Source organism: Phoca vitulina, unplaced genomic scaffold (genome assembly GCF_004348235.1).
Source record: "Phoca vitulina isolate PV1807 unplaced genomic scaffold, GSC_HSeal_1.0 scaffold12, whole genome shotgun sequence".
NCBI lineage: Eukaryota > Metazoa > Chordata > Mammalia > Carnivora > Phocidae > Phoca > Phoca vitulina.
The window spans coordinates 559,729-574,593 of NW_022589715.1; the positions used below are offsets into that span (position 1 = coordinate 559,729).

The following is a 14,865-nucleotide window of genomic DNA, read 5'->3' on the forward strand; positions in this document are numbered from 1 at the left end:
TGATAAGCCAGATTATTTGTTTATGTATTTATTCATTCATTCATTCATTCATTCATTTATTTATTTGACAGAGAGAGACACAGCGAGAGAGGGAACACAAGCAGGGGGAGTGGGAGAGGGAGAAGCAGGCTTCCCTCTGAGCAGGGAGCCCGATGCGGGGCTCAATCCCAGGACCCTGGGATCATGACCTGAGCTGAAGGTGGACGCTTAACGACTGAGCCACCCAAGCGTCCCGATAAGCCAGATTTTAGAGTTTTGCAAAAATGTAAAACATTGCCACTGTCATAAAGTTATTTTTGTCTGAAGACGGTTATTTTTCATCAGAGTATTCTATTTCTATCTAATGAATTTATTACTATTACATGAGTTATTCTCATCCTAAGATTTCTGCTATGATGAATATCTATCTGTCTACAACCAACATAGATGAAAGTTCTTTAAGAGTTCTTAATCATTTTATTTTATTTGTTTAAAGATTCTATTACTTGATTTTATTTTACACTAGGTGGCAGGCACAAAGCAGTTCTCCTTAATAAAGTTGACAATTAGCTTCACTCAGAACACTTTTAATAATGCACATAAAAAAAAGTATTCATCTTACAAATTGTTCTGCAATCCAAATATACAATAGCTTGGAAAACAACATTTAGAAAACAAAAGCCAATGTAAAAAGACAGATTAAAACAACTAGAACAGTACAGGTATCATGTGGCTCTGATTTTACAGCTTTCTTACTGCGTCATCAGTGTCCGCAATCTGTTCCTTCCGCTGGCTGCATTGCTCGGGATTTAAAGAAATACCTTTTCTTCCAGGTTTCATTTCACCTTCTGGATCCATCCAGTATTCTCTAATATCAATTAGGACTTTCCCTTTAAAGTTGCGAGCACTGGCGTAGCTCACTTTCCCAGTCTGGAGCATGTTCCCACCGCTGCCCCTGCCGCTCTGCTCAGAGGATGACCGGGCTCTCGAAGTGTCACCAGTCTGGTTTCCTCACAGGTTCTTCTGGAGCAACTTGCTTTTTCCACTTAAACTTTTTGTCAGTCTCACTGTCAGAATCGCTGCCAGAAGAGCTTGAAGAAACAAGTTCCTTTGATTTAGGCATTGCTCCGCTCTCGCAGGCGAACTGCCTTCTCGCTCGCTTGCACCTGCCTTCTCGCTCGCTTGCACCTGACCGAGAACCGCGAGTTCTTAATCATTTTAAAGATATATAGAGGGGTGTTTGGATTGAGAAATGTTCCTCCAGCCACCTTGTTCCTTTAGTTCCTCCAATGTGCCATACTTCTTCCTACTGGAGAGATTTCACTCATGTTTCTTTTGCCAGGTTTCCCCTGTTTGGAATAAGTACGTAAAAATGTCATTCTTTCCATAAATCTCATCACCTCATCATGAAAGTATTTTATTACTCCTTGGCTTAGACTGATTTCCCCTGGACTTATTAGTCCTTTGAACTTCTTTTAAGTAAAACATAGCACTTTTTTTTTTTAGTTTTTACTTAAATTCCAATTAGTTAACATACAGTGTAATATTAGTTTCAGATGTACAATTTAGTAACTCAACACTTACTTAAAACACCTGGTACTCATCACAAGTGCCCTCCTTGATCCCCAACACCTGTTTAACCCATCTCCCCCTCCACTTCCCATATGGTGACCGTAAGTTTGTTCTCTTAGAGTCTGTTTCTAGGTTTGCCTCTCTCTTTTTTTCCCCCTGTGTTCATTTGCTTTGTTTCTTAAATTCCACATGAGTGAAATTATGGTATTTGTCTTTCTCTGACTGACTGACTTCACTTAACATAATACTCTCTAGCTCCATCCATGTCATTGTAAATGGCAAGATCTCATTCTTTTTTATGTCTGAGTAATATTCCATTGTATACACCATATCTTCTTTAACCATTCATCAGTTGATGGACATTTGGGATCTTTCCATAATTTGGCTATTGTAGATAATCTGCTATACACATTGGGGTGTGTGTATCCTTTGAATTAGTATTTTTGTATTCTTTGGGTAAATACTTTGTACTGCAAATGCTAGATTGTAGGGTAAGCACTTTTTTTTAAAGTTCAGATGTATGATTAGTTGTCTAGTGCCTAGTAACCTATAACACAGAGTAGGTGTTTAATGAGAACTGGGGCCTGTCCTTTTCTCATGTATTTCTCATGTCTGGTATTAAGTGCTCAATAAATACTTTTTTTTTTTTTTAACATGTGTCAGGTCCTATGTTGTGCATGAAATGTTGGAGAACAGGGTTATGACAATTTAGTCTTGCATTTAATTTAGTCCTTCAGATGTTGGTAGTTTTGTATCTCCCCATTCTTTCCATCTTTGGTTTCTGTTTAATTTTATCTATTAAAGAATTCTGTTTAAAGCAGCGCTAATTCCAGAAAATTTGGACAGTACTGATAATAACCCCTTTCCCCCATACCACATAACACTTTTAATTCTTTTGTGTTCTTCTGTCTTGTCGTCTTGCTGTGGTTTTACGGTTCGCATAGTTGTGATCATGTGAATTATTTTATTTTAATTCTTTTCAACTACATAGGCTAATTTAAACTACAGTTGACCCTTCAACAACATGGGTTTGAACTGTGCGGGTCCACTTATATGTGGAATTATTTTCGATAAATAGAGTGCAGTACTGTAAAAGTATTTTCACTTCTTTGTGATTTTCTTATTAACATTTTCTTTTCTCTAGCTTACTTTATTGTAAGAATAAAGTATATAATACATATAACATGAAAATTATATGTTAATCAGCTGTGTTATCTGTAAGGCTTCTGGTCAACAGTAGGATAGAAGTAGTTAAGTTTTGGGGGAGTCAAAAGTTACATGTGGATTTTTGCCTGTGAGCTTGGCTGGCACCCCAACCTCAGCATTGTTCAAGGGTCAGATGTATTTTCATGACTATAAAGTAGTAGGCCTCATTCTAAAATTGATAATATATACAAAATACAAAGATGTATTTATAGATAAATCTTGATAATATTTTAGAATGTTTCTTCAGTTTTTACTTAATGTCATATTTATACAGTCAACGTGAAATAATGTATTCTGATTTTATGCATTTTTAACAGATTGTGTAATAGCTAATATTAGTAGCTGGTTCATTATTTTTTCCTCATTTAAAATCTAAATCACTTGTTACTGTTTCATATTAATGTGAATGGCCACTAAGTTGCTTTTATGCAACTCTGCTTTTTTTTTTAATTTTATTTTATTATGTTATGTTAGTCACCATACAATACATCATTAGTTTTTGATGTAGTGATCCACGATTCATTGTTTGCGTATAACACCCAGTGCTCCATGCAGTACGTGCCCTCCTTAATACAACCATCACCAGGCTAACCCATCCCCCTACCCCCCTCCCCTCTAAAACCCTCAGATTGTTTCTCAGAGCCCATTGTCTCTCATCCCTCCCTCCGATTTCCCCCCCTTCATTTTTCCCTTCCTTCTCCTAATGTCCCTCTATGCTATTCCTTATGTTCCACAAATAAGTGAAACCATATGATAATTGACTTTCTCTGCTTGACTTATTTCACTTAGTATAATCTCCTCCAGTCCCATCCATGTTGATGTAAAAGTTGGGTATTCATCCTTTCTGATGGCTGAGTAATATTCCATTGTATATATGGACCACATCTTCTTTATCCATTCATCTGTTGAAGGGCACCTCGGCTCTTTCCACAGTTTGGCTATTGTGGACATTGCCGCTATGAACATTGGGGTGCATATGGCTCTTCTTTTCACTCCATCTGTGTCTTTGGGGTAAATACCCAGGAGTGCAATTGCTGGGTCATAGGGTAGCTCTATTTTTAAATTTTTGAGGAACCTCCACACTGTTTTCCAAAGTGGCTGTACCAACTTGCATTCCCACCAACAGTGTAAGAGGGTTCCCCTTTCTCCACAACCTCTCCAGCATTTGTTGTTTGTCACAAAATTGACAAAAATGTCAATTTTTGCCATTCTAACTGGTGTAAGGTGGTATCTCAATGTGGTTTTGATTTGGATTTCCCTGATGGCTAATGATGATGAACATTTTTTCATGTGTCTGTTAGCCATTTGTATGTCTTCTTTGGAGAAGTGTCTGTTCATGTCTTCTGCCCATTTTTTTATTTGACTTGATTATTTGTTGTTTATTTTCATTTTTTTTCCTCATTTCATTCTTTTTTCCTCATTTAAAATCCAAATCACTTGTTACTGTTTCATATTAATGTGAATGGCCACTAAGTTGCTTTTATGCAACTTTGCTTTTGCAGTATGGAAACAAGTATCTTCTGTTTGTTAGTTTCCTTAATCCCATGTCCTTTGTGGAAGCGCTGTATAAGGGTTGTGTGTTTATTTATCTTCTCTAATTGAAATTGAAGTAGCAGCTATAAGTTTCCATATGACTATTGCCTTTTAAAAATTAATTTACATAGCATAAAACTTGTCTCTTTAACAGGAAATGGAAAGGTCAGTAGTTGCACAGCTGCCGAAGGTAGTTTCACATCTCTCACTGGACTTCTAGAAGTTGAACCCCTGCACTTTACTTGTGTGTCAACTAGTGATGGCACCAGAATAGAAAGGGATGATGCAAGTACGTTTACTGGTATATACCTTCTTTTATTATTCACTCTTTCTATCATACATTTTATGCAGAAGTAAAATCAAAGTGATTTTTAAGTACTTAAATATCAGTTTATATTATATGTAAGTTCCTTTGGTGTCATGTTAAATAGAAACTTATTAATAGGGGGGAAAAGCACAAGCAGTTCATAGTTTTTTTTTCTACCTTCTAAAACACTGTCTTAAATCCATTTGTTTTTATGTGTGTACATTTTTAGAAGCCCTTTAATTTGGAAAATATCAAACATAACAAAAGTAAAGGGAAAAGTATGATAGACTACATTTCCTTTACCTAGCCTCAACTCTCCTCAACTGTTGGCCAGTCTTATGTGTAGTTTTGGCATCATGTTATTTCTTGCATTTAAAGCTCACAGAATATTTAAAGCTCACAGTATATAATATCTTTGAGAAGGTTGAGAAGAGTGAAGAGGGAATATTATTTTTCTAGATATTTTAAAGTACCTTCAGATATATGAATCAATATTTGAAAGTGTTGAATATGTAAAAAAAAAAAAAAAAAAGTGTTGAATATGTCATGTTATTGGTGTTTTAAATGAATCAATGGGAACTCTTGTTTTTTTATATACCTTCTTTTCTGTGATTTTTTTCCCTTCACATGATAGGATCAGTATTTATACTTCTGTCTCGGTGCAAATAATTGAAATTTTTATAATTAAAAACATTGGATATGGTTTTATCTTTATCTTACAGTCACAGAAGAGTTTGAATATTGTCTTGAATGAATTCAGCTGTTGGTGGTTTTGTGTTTTGTGGATTTCTTTTTGTTTTCATCAGCAGTGTAACAAAGTAAAAACAGTTTGCTTGAGAAGCTACAAAAAATTTAATCTTAAGGGTTTTTTGTGTTTTTTTAAGGTTTTATTTATTTGACAGAGAGAGAGAGCACAAGCAGGGGGAGCAGCAGGCAGAGGGAGAGGGAGAAGCAGGCTCCCCGCTCAGCAGGGAGCCCGATGTGGGGCTCGATCCCAGGACCCTGGGATCATGATCTGAGCCGAAGGCAGACGCTTAACCATCTGAGCCATCCAGGTGCCCCTTAAGAAGGGTTTTAAAAGGAAATTACCAGTTCTTCAAGTGCCTTCTTAAATTCAGAATCATCTTATATCTTCTAATTGTGGAAGTAACCACTAAGTGAAATCTTTGGCTTATGTAATTTACATGAGACTTTTCAATTAAAATCTAATCTTTCTCTTTTATAGGGATGCCAAAAGGATGAAATTTTGTGTTTGTTTTCTTGTATTGTTATAGTCATTTTGTAGAGACATACGTGTACACTGGAATAGAAAAATACATGACAAGATATTGAATTTTCAGAGAACTCTTTTGTTATAAATCACACTCTTTATTGGAACTGTTTTGAAATTAAGGGTCTAAAATTCATGTGTTTGAGTAGGTAATGCTTTTAGAAGGTATGAAATTTTATAACAGATGTAAGAGTAGGTTTGAAAAAGAGAAGTATTCCTTCACACTCTCTTTCCTCTCCTATAAAGCAAGCAATGGAACCAGTATCTTTTTTTTTTTAAGATTTTATTTATTTCTTTTTTGAGAGAGAATGAGAGAGTGAGAGAGAGAGAGCACATGAAAGGGGGGAAGGGTCAGAGGGAGAAGCAGAGTCCCTGCTGAGCAGGGAGCCCGATGCCGGACTCGATCCCGGGACTCCAGGATCGTGACCTGAGCCAAAGGCAGTCGCTTAACCAACTGAGCCACCCAGGTGCCCCTGGAACGACTTTCTTTAAATTCCAGAGATAGTAGTGTGCCTATACAAGCAGTCATATCTGTATTTCGCCCATAAATGAAACCACCACCAGCAGAGGGATTTTTATTAAATGTTAGGGCAAAGTCTTGGCTAGTGGTCATAAGTTGCTTAGAGGTGACTACAGTCTCTCAACTTCTTACTTACTTTTTTTGAAATGTGTTAATTGTGAAATATGATGCTCTTATGAAAAAATGCAGAAAACAGTTGTATAACCAGCAATTTATGACAAACTGTCCATGTGACCACCAAATCAAAAAATAATATATCCAGCACTCTAAAAGGTATCTTCATGTCCCCTTCCACTTACTTTTCTCTCGCTCTCTAAAAGGTAAACACTGTCCTAACTTTTAGAGTAATCATTTCTTGGTTTTTGTTTGTTTCATTGTATAATCACTTAATTATGCATTTCTGATCGCTGGTTGAATAAAGCCTTTGTAATATAAATTTGCTTTTATGTATTTTTTGATCTGCCTTCTGTTCAGCGTTATTATTGTTAAATTCATCTGTATCAGGGCATGCAGTTACTTGGTTCTTTTTCATTGCTATTTAAGATTCTCTTGTCTGCATAAAACAAAATTTATGTGTCTACTGTTGATTAGCGTACTATTGATTGCTATTTGGGTTGTTCCATTGTGATGCTTTTAGTGCTACTGGATATACTATTTTCTTGGATATGAATGTACAAGTTGATTTGCTGTTTCATAGGTTTTCCATATATTCAACTTTAGGAAGTAACATTACAGAAATGTACTTCTTAATTTCCAAATGTATGAGGATTTCCTAGTTATCTTGTTGTTGACTTTTATATAAATTGCTATAGGGTCAAAAATTACTCTGTCAGTCTTGTACACTGTGTTGGGAATTGTAGAGGATCAGTTTTTATAAATATTCCATGAATACATGACAATAATGTTTACTCTGTACTTGTTGGTGAAGTGTACTCTGTCCGTTTAGGCAAATTTGCTAATTGTGTTGCTCAAATTCTCTGTCTTTATTAACTCCTTGGTTTCTTTTAGTTCATAAGATCAGTATGTTAAATTCTTGTTGCAGCACCTGTGGAGGTGACTATTTGAGTTTCATCAGTCTCTATTTTATGTATTCTGAAACTACCATACAAGTTTAGAATGCTTGTATCTTTCTTGTGAATTTAATCTTTCATCATTAGGAATTATCTCTTTATCGCTGCTAGCTGTTTTTCCTAAAATTACTGTGTTTAATATTTATATACTTTCCATCATTTTTTCTTTTGGTTACTATTTGTATGATAAACATGTTTCCTTCTTTTTACTTTGAACTTATTCTTTCATAAGCAGCTTGTAGTTGCCTTTTTTTTAAAAAAAATATGTATTTGACAGAGAGAGAGTGGGAGCAGGAACACAAGCAAGGGGAGTGGGAGAGGGAGAAGTGGGCTTCCCATGGAGCAGGGAGCCCGATGCGGGGCTCGATCCCAAGACCCTGGGATCCTGACCTCAGCCGAAGGCAGACACTTAAGGACTGAGTCACCCAGGCGCCCCTGTAGTTGCTTTTTTTTTATTCCAGTCTAATACTTCGTGTTTCAGTTGGAGTATTTATTTACATTTAATGTAATTACTAATGTATCTGTTTTTAAATCTGCTATGTTTTTAATATACAAGTATTAGATTTCTCCTTTTGCTAGTTACATGTTTTTCTCTTTCCTTCTTCTTTTGGGTTTTTATATTTTTATTGAGCTATTTTTCTACTTTTTACTATTTTTAGCAGTTATCCCAGAGATCATAATATACACATACCCTTGATACTCAGAAGTCCAACTGCTTTTTGTACTATACAGTGCAAATATCTAGAACAGTTGTCACCTTCCTGATTTAGATGGCGTTGTGATTTTATACCTTAATTTTATGTGTATTTTATTCCCAAATACATTATGATAGTTTTTTATATTCAGTATTCATTTGGATTTGTCTTATAATTCCATTTCATCCTATCTTTTCCTTTCTTTGCTTTTGAACTGAAATCAAGTATGATTTTGTTTGAAAAATATTCTGTAAGATCTCTTTTTGTTCTTGTCTACTGATGATGAATAAGCTTAGCTTTTGGGGGGAAGTTTTCAAAAGTATTAAAATAATTAGATGAACAGACCACACAGTCATTATCCAGATTCCAATATTACTGATATTTTTCACATTTCTTTTAACTCTTCTTTTTCTTTGTTGAAGTACTTCAAAAGGAATCCTAGATATTATATCTTTTTACCTTTATATATATATATATATATATATAAAACATATAACCTTAAACAATGTGGATATTCTCTATAATAACTGATGCCATTTTTTATCGTAATATAAACTATAATTAATCCAGATGCATTTTTATCATAACCAAATAAATTAGCATAATCAGTTCCATGTTATGGTCTGTTTCTCATACATAATTAAATTTATCTATCATAACAATACATTTTACATTTGGCTTATTAGATTTAGAGGTGTCCTCTTCATTCTTGAAGTATATTTTGACATAGAATTCTAGCTATTATTTCTCTTAGTGATTTAAAGATTATCTTTTATCTTACACTGTGTTTGTTAGACCTTACCTGTTGGTCTTATAATTCCTCTTTTAAGGTCACTGTAAGTTCTCAAGCTGTTTTTGAGATTCATTCATATTGTCTTCTCCTTTCCCCTGCCGCCCCTTTTTTAATATTAAAGGTTTTATTCATTCATTCATTCATTCATTCATTCATTTGTCGGAGAGAGAGAGAGTGCACAAGCAGGGGAAGTGGCAGAAGGAGAAGGAGAGGGAGAAGCAGCCTTCCTGCTGAGCAGGAGCCCAATGTGGGACTCCATCCCAGGACCCTGAGATCATGACCTGAGCCAAAGGCAGACGCTTAACTGACTGAGCCACCCAGGCGTCCCTCCCCCACCCCTTTTTTAGCATTTTTCTATGATGTTGCTGTATGCTGTTTCATTTGTATTTATCCTGCTCAGGATTCATAAGGCTTCTTGAATCCTTACTTAATACCTTCTATCAGCTTTAGAAATATCTCAGCCATTAACTGTGCAAACATTGTTTCTGGCTTGTTTTCTATCTTCACTCTTTTTGTATTTCTAATTTCATGTGTGTTTAAGGTATATAATTTATTGGTTTGATGCATTTATATATTATAGAATGATTACCACCATAGCAGTTCCAAGTGTGTTACACCTCATCAGTATAAATGATATAATTCTCAGTTTTTTTTTTTTTTTGTTTTTTTTTTTTTGTTTTTTGTTTTTTTTTTTTTAAAGATTTTATTTATTTATTTGAGAGAGAGAGAATGAGAGAGAGTGAGTACATGAGAGGGGGGAGGGTCAGAGGGAGAAGCAGACTCCCTGCCGAGCAGGGAGCCCGATGCGGGACTCGATCCAGGGTCTCCAGGATCATGACCTGAGCCGAAGGCAGTCGCCCAACCAACTGAGCCACCCAGGCGCCCAATTCTCAGTTTTTTAATCTCTCCTTTTACTATGTATGGGTATTTTTTTCTAATTCATCTTAGTTTACTAATTCTATCTTTTATATAATTATTTATGGGGGAAAAAAGCACCCTTCTTACACTCTACTGCAGTGTTACCTCTGTTAGAAATTATGTCTCTGCTGTTGGCGTGGGTCTGTTTTTTTCCATTGTTCAATTTGTCTAGCCTTACGCCAGTACCTAATTGTCTCAATTATTATAACTTTATATTAAGCCTTGAAATCTGATAGTTTACATTCGCCAGGGTTTTATTTTTTCTTCCTTCTTTTTTGGTAGATTTTAAAAATTGATTTAAAGCTTGTTGTGTAGTCATTATCAGTGTAATTCCAGAATATTTCCATTACTCCACAAAGAGATTGCATAGTCATTAGCAGTCACTCCCAGTTTCCCTTTCCCCGCCATCACCTGACTATCACTAATCTGTGTTGTTTTTCTATGGATTTGCCTACCCCATACATTTGATATAAATGTGGAATCATATAGTTTGTGGCCCTTTTGTCTGGCTTCTTTCACTTAATATGTTTTCATATTTCATCCATTTAGCATGTATCAGTGCATCATTTCTTTTTATGACTAGATAGTATTCCATTGTATGGATGTACCACTTTTAAAACAACTTGTGTATACCTCCTTTTGTTTATCTACTGAGAAGTTAGCAGGCATTTGGGTTGTTACTTCTTTTTGTCTGTTAAGAAAAATACTGCCATGCAGCATATTTGTGTACATTTTTGTGTTTTCAGTTCCTGAGTATATACTTAGAAGTGGAATCCACCATTTTTCTTTTAGTTTTTCTTAAAGCTTCTATGTCTTTTTTATTTCCATTTTTCTCCAGTTTTATTGAGATATAATTGACATATAATTTTGAGCAAGTTTAAGGTATACAATGTATTGGTTTGATATATATTATAAAATGATTACCACCATAGTATTAGCTAATACCTCTGTCCTGTCATGTAATTACCAGTTCTTTTTCTGTGGAGAAAACATTTAAGACTACTCTTAGCAACTTTCAGGTGTATAATACAGCATTATTAATTATCAGGATGCTGTACATTAGATCTCTGTATTTCCATTTAAATTTTCGAATCAGCTTGACAATTTATACACCAGAAAGCTGCTTATTATTTTTTTTTAGAATTTGAATATAAATCAGTTCGGGAAAATTGACATCTGACTATTAAGCCTTTTATGGGGCACCTGGGTGGCTCAGTCGTTAAGCGTCTGCCTTCGGCTCAGGTCATGATGCCAGGGTCCTGGGATCGAGCCCCGCATCGGGCTCCCTGCTCAGCAGGAAGCCGGCTTCTCCCTCTCCCACTCCCCCTGCTTGTATTCCTTCTCTCGCTGCCTGTCTCTGTCAAATAAATAAAATAAAATAAAATAAAATAGTAAGCCTTTTACTTCATTAACATGGTATATTTAGTATATTTAGGTCTTCAGTTACTCCATGAGATGTTTTTTAGTTTTCACTGTTAATGTTTTGCACATCTTTTTTAGATTAATCCCTAGCTATGGGATTTTTTTAATGCTATTATAAGTGATATTTTTCTGAATTTTATTTCCATTTTTTTGGTTGCTGGTGTATAGAAATATAATTGATTTGTGCATATTAATCTCCTGTGTGGTGATACTGCTATATTAGCTTACTAATTCTTATAGTTTGTAGATTCTTAAGGACTTTTTATGGACACAATCATGGCATCTCTTAAGAGTTTTACTTTAGTGTTTTCCTAATCATTATAAAATTTAGTTCTTTTTCTTGCTCTTTTGTGCTTTCTAGGGCTTCCTGCATGATACTGAAAAAAAATGGTGGTCATAGTCATTTTTATTTTGTTCTCATCTCCATTATTTTTATATCTGGTTTTTGAGGCCCCTAGTATAAAAATGAAAAAGAGGGGCGCCTGGGTGGCTCAGATGGTTAAGCCTCTGCCTTCGGCTCAGGTCACGATCCCAGGGTCCTGGGATCGAGTCCTGCATCGGGCTCCCTGCTCAGCGGGGAGCCTGCTTCTCCCTCTCCCTCTGCCGCTGCCTCTCTCTATCTCTCTCTCTGACTCTCATGAATAAATAAAACATTTAAAAAAAATAAAAAAAAATAAAAATGAAAAAAGGAAAAATGAAAAAGATACTGAAAACTCAGACTGGGCAAAAGATTTTTAAAATTTGTTGTAGTAAGATGACATTTCTTTTGGATTGTTTATGTCTCTTATGTGTTTTTGGTGACTTAATTCATTTTCCCATAAGTATTATTCAAGCATTGGATTTTAAAGTGAGTAAAGGGCTAAACTCCACATGGTTAATATTGAAAATTACTGTAATGACCCAAAAAGTACAAGTATAATATCACTGCTTCAGTAAGTCTAGTAATTATCCCTCTAGAGTTGGAATTAATAGCTGTTTCTTTGGTGGACCATTTGATGAAGCAGATGTATTTCATTTTGTGGCACATAGCTTATGAGAGTTATGATTACCCTTTCTTTGACCATGCTTGTGTAGTTGGATTCTTGAAAGTGAAGTCAAGTGTAGTATGGCTGTTCTGTAATAAGTGTGTGGGTTTTTTTTTTTTTAAGTTGACACTTTCAATTGTAAGAGGCTATGTACAGTTTCATTTACTGCTATCTTGTTGATTAGAGCTTAATTTTTTTTAATAGTTTTTTTTTTAATCCTGGCACAGTACAGCATTGTTAGATGTTAAAATAGGCTGTCAGAAACCTGGGTGTTGTTTCCCGCCCACCTTTTCAGGTATTTATGAGCAAATGCTTTCCCTCAGCTTTAGATTCATTACCTGTAAAATGGGATAACAGTAGTACCTACCTGTGTGCCATTGCCAAGATGAAATGAGTTGATGTAAGTTCCGTGCTTAGCGCTGTGCCCTCCCATTGGCTTTGGTTTCCCATAGTCCTTGGTTCCAACTCTAGTTCTGCCACTGTGAGCTCTACAGGTAACTTCTCTGAGCCATTAACTAAGAAACAGAGCAGAGTATCTGCTTTTCAGGGTTGTTCATCTGTTGGATATGTAATTAATTAAGACAGCGTCACATGGTAATGCACACTAAACATTTGCTACTATTGTAGCGGTTATCCTTCCCCAATGTAACTTTCTAGTAAAGGCCTGTTACAATATCAGTGTTAATGCTGTTATTAAATTTGACCTTTACTTCTTATTTTGTGGTGACCTGTTTCATTAAATTGTGGAATTAAGCTTTTACTTAGATTTTTCTAAAATGTTTACCACAAATACTGGTAAATATTTAATGGGGAAAGAGTGATTTTTATAATGGACATTTGAGTAACATTGAAAAGGAAAGTCAAAGAAATTATTCAACTTATAGGAATTTCATACAGTCTTTAAGGATGATCATTTTTGGGGCACCTGGGTGGCTCAGTTCATTAAGCATCTGCCTTCAGCTCAGGTTGTGATCCCAGTGTCCTGGGATGGAGCCCCACATCGGGCTCCCTGCTCAGCGGGAAGCCTGCTTCTCCCTCTCCCACTCCCCCTGCTTGTGTTCCCTCTCTCCCGGTCTCTCTCTCTGTCAAATAAATAAATAAAATCTTGAGGGGAAGAAAAAAAAAGGATGATAATGTTCATGACTAAGCAGTATGTGCCAGAATTGACATAGGTCAAATCAGACCTATTTCTCTCCGTATTAGAGTTCTGGGGAGCATTTGGTAGGAAACAATTGCTTTACATATTCTCTGTGGGCCAGACTCCGTCTAGGCTATGCTATGAAATGAGGAAATATAAGGTATCATCAGATTTTTAAAATGATGTTCGTATAATTGAAGGTGTTTTTGAGCTTTTGAGGGGAGGGAGAGGAGCTATTGCCAGAGGAAAACTTAGGAAAGCAAATTTCAGTTTATTTGTTATGCTCAAATTGTATAATAAGATTACTCTCATTTTGTGTTTTTATTTTAACCATATTAAATGAAATTTTTTATATGCTGAAAATATTTTTAAGCTCAAAACCATACTAATTTTTCTTTGATTTGGAAGTAGTTCCCGGATTCCTTAAACTTGAATACTGTTATTATCAATCTGTGCTTTTACCATTAAGATTTTTCTACTGATACTCTATAGATTCTTACCTTTTAAAATGAAACTGGAGTCTTAATGTCGAAATAGTATACTTGGAATATGTTTCTATGAACCTTTTCCTCATCCCTTTTCTCCCCCCTTGTCTTATGCCAGTGAGTTCCTTCGGGGTTACTCCTGCAGTAGGTGGACTGTCATCGGGGACAGTTGGGGAAGCTTCGACAGCCCTGAGTTCAGCAGCCCAGGTAGCTTTGCAGTCTCTCTCTCATGCAATGGCGTCAGCCGAGCAACAGCTGCAGGTGCTGCAAGAGAAACAGCAGCAGCTTTTGAAGCTTCAGCAACAGGTTGGAGACTCTTTGGCTCTTTGTTCATGCTGTCTCTAAACTTCAAAAGCTGAAAAAGTACTGTAAAAATGACCATTATTTTCATAAAGGAAAGTAGGTTGACCGATCTGAGCTAATCAGTTTCTACAAAAATGGAGGTAACGTCTTTGCGATATATCTAAATTTTAAAAAGTAAATTTTATTTGATAAATATCTGAGGGAATATAATTGATATTTTGCGGGGGCAGTCTCTGAGTATAATCCATTCTGTTTCAACACTATTGGTCAAACGTTAGAGTTACCAGTTAGGATTTTTATGGATTGGAGATCCTGAAACGTTTTAGAGATGAATTGAATTCACATGGATTAAAATTTAGTAATAATGGCAGATGCTCTGGCGATTTCATTGTAGTCTAAATGCAGTCTGTGTGATTGTAGGTCACATTATATTAGGTTAGGCACCATGAGAATCTACCTCCTCCTGTTAATATTTTGCTTTGAGGAGAATTTTGTTTCCTTATTTACATTTATTTGTTCTTCTTCGTTTCCACCTTTGCTTTGTGGAAGTCCTTGTTCCCCAAAACATAGGAAATTATATATCAGATATTTAATGAAGTTAATATAGCGAAGAAATACTCAATTCATGT

At 35.6% G+C, this 14,865-nt stretch overlaps 1 protein-coding gene and 1 pseudogene across 8 annotated transcripts in view; one reads left to right on the forward strand and one right to left on the reverse strand.

Annotated features, from left to right (window-relative positions):
* The window catches only part of BIRC6 (baculoviral IAP repeat containing 6), a 226,517-nt gene that overhangs the window by 82,410 nt on the left and 129,242 nt on the right, over positions 1-14,865 (forward strand). For 5 of the 8 annotated variants that reach the window (XR_004300267.1, XM_032410257.1, XM_032410255.1 and 2 more), the window contains 2 exons: positions 4,445-4,591; positions 14,052-14,239. Coding sequence is in view for 7 of the 8 variants with exons in the window: in XM_032410257.1 (XP_032266148.1) it covers positions 4,445-4,591; positions 14,052-14,239 (335 nt within the window). In the remaining variant the exon portion in view is untranslated. The remainder of the gene's footprint in view (positions 1-4,444; positions 4,592-14,051; positions 14,240-14,865) is intronic. The other 3 variants (XM_032410256.1, XM_032410259.1, XM_032410260.1) reach the window with 2 other exon arrangements.
* LOC116635995 lies at positions 182-1,722 on the reverse strand (annotated as a pseudogene).